This window comes from Oncorhynchus mykiss, chromosome 11 (assembly GCF_057628025.1).
Source record: "Oncorhynchus mykiss isolate SJ-2025 chromosome 11, ASM5762802v1, whole genome shotgun sequence".
NCBI classification, from domain to species: Eukaryota; Metazoa; Chordata; class Actinopteri; order Salmoniformes; family Salmonidae; genus Oncorhynchus; species Oncorhynchus mykiss.
This window is the reverse complement of record NC_143032.1, coordinates 14,557,501-14,566,145: the sequence shown is the minus strand read 5'-3', so window position 1 is coordinate 14,566,145 and position 8,645 is coordinate 14,557,501. Positions and strand designations below refer to the sequence as shown.

General features: G+C 43.5%; 1 protein-coding gene across 2 annotated transcripts in view; it reads left to right on the top strand.

The window, feature by feature from the left end:
- Positions 1-5,160: 5,160 nt before the first annotated feature.
- Positions 5,161-8,645, top strand: part of LOC110536554 (E3 ubiquitin-protein ligase RNF31) — a 15,713-nt gene continuing 12,228 nt past the window's right edge. Inside the window, exons 1-6 of one of the 2 annotated variants that reach the window (XM_036934954.2) lie at positions 5,161-5,532; positions 6,057-6,264; positions 6,407-6,553; positions 8,027-8,182; positions 8,336-8,404; positions 8,513-8,645. The exon at positions 8,513-8,645 is cut by the window's right edge and continues 9 nt beyond it. In XM_036934954.2, the coding sequence (XP_036790849.1) occupies positions 6,064-6,264; positions 6,407-6,553; positions 8,027-8,182; positions 8,336-8,404; positions 8,513-8,645 (706 nt within the window). In that variant the 5' untranslated portion in view covers positions 5,161-5,532; positions 6,057-6,063. Of the gene's footprint in view, positions 5,533-6,056; positions 6,265-6,406; positions 6,554-8,026; positions 8,183-8,335; positions 8,405-8,509 lie in introns of both variants that reach the window. The other variant, XM_036934953.2, reaches the window with a different exon arrangement.

The following is an 8,645-nucleotide window of genomic DNA, read 5'->3' as shown; positions in this document are numbered from 1 at the left end:
TATGTGTGAATGGTATAAGGGGGGATAGGCTGCTCACTTACTGGTCTGAGGCCAAACCACACAACCAACAACATTGTACACTTTATGGAACACAAAGCCTTCACTATCTCATCCTGGAATATCCAAGGCCTGAGGTCATCTGCCTTTGGCATAAAGATCAGGAACCTGGACTCCATCAAAGAAATCGGAAATACAGACATTGTCATCCTACAAGAAACCTGATATAGAGGAGACGGACCCACTGGTTGCCCTCTAGGTTACAGAGAGCTGGTAGTCCCATCCACCAAACTACCAGATGTGAAACAGGGAAGGGACTCAGGGGGTATGCTAATTTGGTATAGAGCAGACCTAAATTTTACACTTGGCTAGAAATTCAAAAGGAAATGATCTTAACAGAGAAAATTGTGCTCCTGTGTGCTACCTATATCCCCCCACTAGAACCACCATACTTTCATGAAGACAGCTTCTCCATCCTGGATGGGGAAATCAATCATTTCCAGGTCCAGGGACATGTACTAGTCTGTGGCGACCTAAATGCCAGAACTGGACAAGAACCTGACACCCTCAGAACACAGGTGGACAAACGTCTGCCTGGAGGTGACAGCATTCCCTCCCCCATATGCCCCCCTAGGCACAACTATGACAACATAACCAACAGAAACGGGTCACAACTCCTGCAGCTCTGTCACATGCTGTGTATGTACATAGTTAATGGTAGGCTTTGAGGGGACTCCTATGGTAGGTACACCTATAGCTCATCTCTTGACAGTAGTACTGTAGACTACTTTATCACTGACCTCAACCCAGAGTCTCTCAGAGCGTTCACAGTCAGCGCACTGACACCCCTGTCAGACCCCAGCAAAATCACAGTCTACTTGAACAGAGCAATACTCAATCAGGAGGCATCAAAGCCAAAGGAACTGAGCAATATAAAGACATGCTATAGATGGAAGGAATGTAGTTTGGAAACCTACCAAAAAACAATTAGGCAACAACAAATTCAATCCCTTTTAGACAATTTCCTGGATAAAACGTTCAACTGTAATAGTGAAGGTGTAAACTTGGCAGTAGAAAATCTTAACAGTATATTTGACCTCTCAGCTTCCCTATCAAATCTAAAAATCTCAAATAGAGAACCGAAGAAAATGAACAACAATGACAAAAGGTTTGATGAAGAATACAAAAATCTAAGAAAGAAATGAGAAACTTGTCCAACCAAAAACATAGAGACCCGGAAAACCTGAGTCTACGCCTTCACTATGGTGAATCACTAAAACAATACAGAAATACACTACGGAAAAAGAAGGAACAGCACGTCAGAAATCAGCTCAATGTAATTGAAGAATCCATAGACTCTAACCACTTCTGGGAAAATTGGAAAACACTAAACAAACAACAACACAAAGAATTATCTATCCAAAATGGAGATGTATGGGTAAACCACTTCTCCAATCTTTTTGGCTCTATAACAAAGAACAAACAGCAAAAACATATATATGATCAAATACAAATCTTAGAATCAACTATTAAAGACTACCAGAACCCACTGGATTCTCCAATTACCTTGAATGAGCTACAGGACCAAATAAAAACCCTCCAACCCAAAAAGGCATGTGATGTTGATGGTATCCTCAATGAAATGATCAAATATACAGACAAAAAATTCAAATTGGCTATACTAAAACTCTTTAACATCATCCTTAGCTCTGGCATCTTCCCCAGTATTTGGAACCACGAACTGATCACCCCAATCCACAAAAGTAGAGACAAATTTGACCCCAATAACTACTGTGGGATATGCGTCAACAGCAACCTTGGGAAGATCATCTGCATTATCATTCTTAGCAGACTTGTACATTTTCTCAGTGAAAACAATGTATTGAGCAAATGTCAAATGGTCTTTTTACCAAATTATCATACGACAGACCATGTATTCACCCTTCACACCCTAATTGACAAACAAACAGACCAAAACAATCTTCAAAACAGTCTTCTCATGCTTTGTTGATTTCAAAAAAGCCTTCAACTCAATTTGGCATGAGGGTCTGCTATACAAATTGATGGAAAGTGGTGTTGGAGGAACAACATACGACATTATAAAATCCATGTACACAAACAACAAGTGTGCAGTTAAAATAGACAAAAAACACACATGTTTCTTCCCAAGTGCCATGGGGAGAGACAGAGATGCAGCTTAAGCCCCACCCTCTTCAACATATATATATCAACGAATTGCAGAGGGCACTAGAACAGTCTGCAGCACCCGGCCTCACCCTACTAGAATCTGAAGTCAAATGTCTACTGTTTGCTGATGATCTGATGCTTCTGCCACCAACCAAGGAGGGCCTACAACAGCACCTAGATCATCTGCACAGATTCTGCCAGACCTGGGCACTGACAGTAAATCTCAGTAAGACCAAAATTATGGTGTTCCAAAAATGGTCCAGTCGCCAGGACCACAAATACAAATTCCATCTAGACGCCGTAGCCCTAGAGCACACAAAACTATATATATCTTGGCTTAAACATCAGCGCCACAGGTAACTTCCACAAAGCTGTGAATGATCTGAGAGACAAGGCAAGAAGGGCATTCTATGCCATCAAAAGGAACGTAAAATTCGACATACCAATTAGGATCAGGCTAAAAATACTTCAATCAGTTATAGAACCCATTGCCCTTTACGGTTGTGAGGTCTGGGGTCCGCTCACCAACCAAGAATACACAAAATGGGACAAACACCAAATTGAGACTCTGCATGCAGAATTCTGCAAAGATATCCTCCGTGTACAACATAGAACACCAAATAATGCATGCAGGGCAGAATTAGGCTGATACCCGCTAATTATCAAAACCCAGAAAAGAGACGTTAAATTATACAGCCAACTAAAAGGAAACGATTCCCAAACCTTCCATAACAAAGCCATCACCTACAGAGAGATGAACCTGGAGAAGAGTCCCCTAAGCAAGCTGGTCCTTGGGCTCTGTTCACAAACACAAACAGACACCACAGAGCCCCAGAACAGCAACACAATTAGACCCAACCAAATCATTAGAAAACAAAAAGATAATTACTTGACACATTGAAAAGAATTAACAAAAAAACAGAGCAAACTAGAATGCTATTGGGCCCTAAACAGAGAGTACACAGTGGCAGAATACCTGACCACTGTGACTGACCCAAACTTAAGGAACGCTTTGACTATGTACAGACTCAATCAGCATAGCCCTGCTATTGAGAAAGACAGAGAAAGACCGCCCTATCCACATCTGGCTCTCAAGAGAAGACAGGCTATGTGCACACTGCCCACAAAATGAGGTGGAAACATGAAGTGGAGGCATCTTATCTTTAATGGCACTACTGGCACTTTTTGGCAAGTCGCCAGCAGCATCAACACACGATTAATACTTTATGATAACTAGAGTGAAAAGTCATAGGAGAGGAACTGCCTGGATTCTGAAATTGACCTGCATTCGCATTAGTTCTACTCTCTCTCTCTCTCTCTCTCTCTCCCTCTCCCTCTCCCTCTCTCTCTCCAATGTTGTCTCCATAGACAACATTGGCAGTAGAATGCCCTTACTGAACAGCTTAGTGACTTTCAACGTGGCACCATCATAGGATGCCACCTTTCCAACAAGTCAGTTCGTCAAATTTCTGCGCAGCTAGAGCTGCCCTGGTCAACTGTAAGTGCTGCTATTGTGAAGTGGAAATGTCTAGAAGAAATAATAGCTCAGCCGCGAAGTGATTAGGCCACACAAGCTCACAGAACGGGACTGCCGAGTTTTGAAGCGACTAACATGTAAAAACCGTCTGCCCGCAGTTGCAACTCTCACTAACCGAGTTCCAAACTGCCTCTGGAAGCAACGTCAGCACAATAACTGTTTGTCGGGAGCTTCATGAAATGGATTTCCATGGCCGAGCAGCCGCACACAAGCCTAAGATCACCATGTGCAATGCCAAGCATCAGTTGGAGTGGTGTAAAGCACGCTGCCATTGGACTCTGGTGCAGTGGAAACGCGTTCTCTGGCGTGATGAATCACTCTTCACCATCTGGCAGTTCAATGGACAAATCTGGGTTTGCGGATGCCAGGAGAACACTACCTGCCCCAATGCGTAGTGCCAGCTATAAAGTTTGTTGGAGGAGGAATAATGGTCTGGGGCTGTTTTTCATGGTTCGGGCTAGGTCCTTTAGTTCCGGTGAAGGGAAATCTTAATGATACAGTGTACAATGACATTCTAGACGATTCTGTGTTTCCAACTTTGTGGCAACAGTTTCAGCATGACAATGCCCATGCACAAATCAAACACCTTCAGGATTAATTGGACCGCCGACTGGGAGCCAGGCCTAATCGCCCAACATCAGGCCCGACCTCAACCCCATTGGGATGAATTGGACCACCGACTGCGAGCCAGGCCTAATCGCCCAACATCAGTGCCCGACCTCAACCCCATTGGGATGAATTGGACCACCGACTGCGAGCCAGGCCTAATCGCCCAACATCAGGCCCGACCTCACTCATGTTCTTGAATGGAAGCAAGTCCCCGCAGCAATGTTCCAACATCTAGTGGAAAGCCTTCCCAGAAGAGTAGAGGCTATTATAGCAGCAATGTTTCAACATCTGGTGGAAAGCCTTCCCAGAAGAGTAGAGGCTGTTATAGCAGAAAAGGGGGGACCAAATATTGGAATGAGTTGTTCGACAAGCAGTTGTCCAAATACATTTGGTCAAATCGTGTATGTCAGTACAAGCCTGAGTTAGATATTAGATATCACATAAAGGCCCTTCCCTGAAGAAAGGTCATTTTGTTGTTATGGCTCAAGCCCTGATACTGACCACTGCCGTATGGGTCACCTATTCAGTGACCATATCATTGTCATTGCAAAAACTTAAATCACACTCTTGTGTCTTGTGAGTTCTTTTTGTCAGATCACAATGAAAAGGCACTATTAATGATTGAAATAGCAGTTGCCTCCTCTAGTGGTAAAACAGAGAAAGTACAATCTTTGAACGTTGTATATTGGGCAAATGTTGTGCTTAGATGATTAAAAAAGCTTACACACAGAAGAGTTGAACTGGTATTTAAGTTATTTCTAATACTATGAATAATGAATGAAAGCAGTCCAACCATGAAAATAATGTTTCCAAGACAGTGTTCTGTGTTCAGTTCCAAGAAGACACGTGAACTGCAGTTTGTGGCTTTCATGATTGAGTGAGTGATTGATTTATAACAATGTAATAATAACAGTGTTGTTTAACTGTAGTCAGCGTAACTACAGTAACTGCTATTATTTATAATACCACTAGAGGGTAGTGTACATCAAGGTTTATTCTACATCGCCCCCCTCGATAACAACTTCCGCGTCAACTACATTTTCACTGTTGTTGTGACTTTAGCTAGCTGTGCTTTTGAAGACATGCTTCAGAAGACCGACGTGATACTAGAAATGTAGCTACATTTTGCCTTGATATAACAGTCAGTTGGATTCATAAAGGACTTGGATCACGAAATACATCTGGAAACGCAGAAGATAAAGGTAAGGCAAACAGTGGCACTGATCTGGCTGTCATCATAAACTTTCGATGTCGCCTTGCTAGCCAGTCATACATTAGCTAGGGCATAATTACAAATAGACTTGCCAGCCAGCTCAATGTGGGGTGGGTATAATTTGTGGAACGTTCCACAAATTATACCCACCCCTCAATGTGCCACTTCAATTTCAGAACATGCACTACTGCTAGCTAACGGTAAAGTTTACAGCTATCTAGTGTCACGTGTCATTTTGAGATAAAAGTTGAAACTTCAATGTACTTACATTTAACATTTGAGCCATTTAGCAGAAGCTGTTATCCAGACAGAACTACTTATATTAGAAACGTTACCCTGGCGAGCGCTCTACCATTTGAGCTACCTTGGAGATATCCATGTTCACAGTAGACAGAGTAGCTAGGCGGTACACCCAGATACATAAGAAATGACGGTAGGCCTACCTACTGCACATCAGTCAACAGTCCCATCCCTGAGTTGACCTACTGTCATTTTATATCTCTATCCCCCCAGTGTGTGAATGATGAGTACCCAGCCTGTCCCTTTCGAGGAGGTGCGGAGGAGAGCTGAGTCCCTCCTGTCCTATTCAGGCTCTGCCCAGGCATTGAAGACTGATGTCCAGTTCATGGCCAATGTTCCCCTGTCCCTGTCTGACAAGTTTCACCACATCACAGCACAGACCATGGTGACACAGAACATAGCAGGGCAGAGCAGGGAAGAGGTGAGGTTTTATATTCAGTCCAATCCAGTTGCCCCCTAAATGTATTTTTGTCTTTTTACTGTACGCCTTGCACCTTCAGATATTCTTGTTAACCCCTCTGCCCTCCTGATCCCCTCTCCCCCACCTCTCCTCCCTCCATCAGGTCCTAGAGTCTGTTGGACGGTTGTTTAAAGCCTTGAGCATCCTGGAAAAGTATGGCTGTAACCTGACCAGCCCCAGCAGGCCCAGGTACTGGCGCAGCGTCAAGCACAACAACCCAGTCTTCAGGGCTACTGTGGACGCCATCAAGGTAAAGGAGGGAGACAGGCCTCTTTAAACCCAATTATTTTCGTTTTTTTCTCACCTTTATTTAACCAGGTAGGCCAGTTGAGAACAGGTTCTCATTTACAACTGCAACCTGGCCAAGATAAAGCGTAGCAGTGCGACAAAAACAGCAACACAGAGTGACACATGGAACAAACAAACATACAGTAAATAACACAATAGAAAAGTCTATATACAGTGTGTGCAAATTAAGTAAGATTAGGGAGGTAAGGCAATAAATAGGCCATAGTGGTGAAATAATTACAATTTCGCTAATAAACACTGGAGTGATAGATGTGCAGAAGATGAATGTGCAAGTAAAGATACTGGGGTGCAAAGGAGCAAAATAAAAATAAAACAAAATAAATAACAATATGGGGATGAGGTAGCTGGATGGGCTATTTACAGATGGGCTATGTACAGGTGCAATGATCTGTAAGCGGCTCTGATAGCTGATGCTTAAAGTTAGTGAGGGAGATATGAGTCTCCAGCTTCAGTGATTTTTGCAATTGGTTCCAGTCATTGGCAACAGAGAACTGTAAGGAACGGCAGCCAAAGGAGGAATTGGCTTTGGGGGTGACCAGTGAAATATACCTGCTGGAGAGCGTGCTATGGGTGGGTGCTGCTATGGTGACCAGTGAGCTGAGATAAGGCGGGGCTTTACCTAGCAAAGACTTGTAGATGACCTGGAGCCAGTGGGTTTGGCGACGAATATGAAGCGAGGGCCAGCCAACGAGAGCATACAGGTCGCAGTGGTGGGTAGTATATGGGTGATGAAACGGATGGCACTGTGATAGACTGCATCCAGTTTGCTGAGTAGAGTGTTGGAGGCTATTTTATAAATGCCATCGCCAAAGTCAAGGATCGGTAGGATGGTCAGTTTTACAAGGTTATGTTTGGCAGCATGAGTGAAGGATGCTTTGTTGCGAAATAGGAAGCCGATTCTAGATTTAATTTTGGATAGGAGATGCTTAAAATTAGTCTGGAAGGAGAGTTTACAGTCTAACCAGGTATTTGTAGTTGTCCACATATTCTAAGTCAGAACCGTCCAGAGTAGTGATGCTAGGCGGGCGGGCAGGTGCAGGCAGCGATCGGTGGAAGAGAATGCATTTGGTTTTACTTGCATTTAAGAGCAGTTGGAGGCAACGGAAGGAGAGTTGTATGGCATTGAAGCTCGTCTGGAGGTTAGTTAACACAGTTCCTAAGTTCCTATCAGGAACTTACTGCCCTTTACTTATTATTACAGGATCATTATTGACTTCCTTGTGCATAGGACAGATTAGAGTCTATTGTTTTCACTACAAATAGTCAGATTGTTCAAATAGGGAGTGGATCAATAAGCAATGTTTAAAGTGCCTTATGGGTCATAGACATAGACCTAGAGCAGTGGGTACCCAGTGATTTTTAAAGCATTTTAGTTTACGGTGGTTTATTCTACTGTCTGCTATCTTTTCTACAGGGTGGCAGGTCAGTCCTGTTTCTCTACGGTTACACCAATCAACAGCCAGACGGCCTCAGCTTCCCCGACGATGTCACGGATCCAGACGTTGGGAAGGTTGCTGCAGTGACCATTGAGGTCATGACCCTGCGCATGGAACTGGACATGCTTATCAAGGTGAACGTTCATATTAGAGTCTAAGAGTATTATTATCTAATTAAAATGTTTAAATTGTTCTAACTCTCAATTTGAGGATAACCACAAAGATGAGTTTCCATGTTTGATCTCTTGCTAACTCTTATGTGTTACTGTGTTGTTGTTGTCTGTCAGGGTACACATGCTCACCCAGAAATCTACAGCAATATAATCCCATCCCTTAGTCTCCCGAAGACAAACCAGGTCTGTGTAACAACGTACAGTCGAGTGGTTAATCGGTTTGTCTGTTTCTACTTCTACCTTTTTCTATGATTACTGTTGTAATTAGGGCTATTCTGCTCTCTTCAGGAGAAACCAGAGCTGATGTCTGATGCAGTGGTCATCCCACCAGGAGAGGAGCATGGGGACAGTGGGAAAGATCTTCAGCCGCTATCTCCTCCACCCAAACCGGCTGCTAGTCCTGGACTAAGACACGCCCCAACCA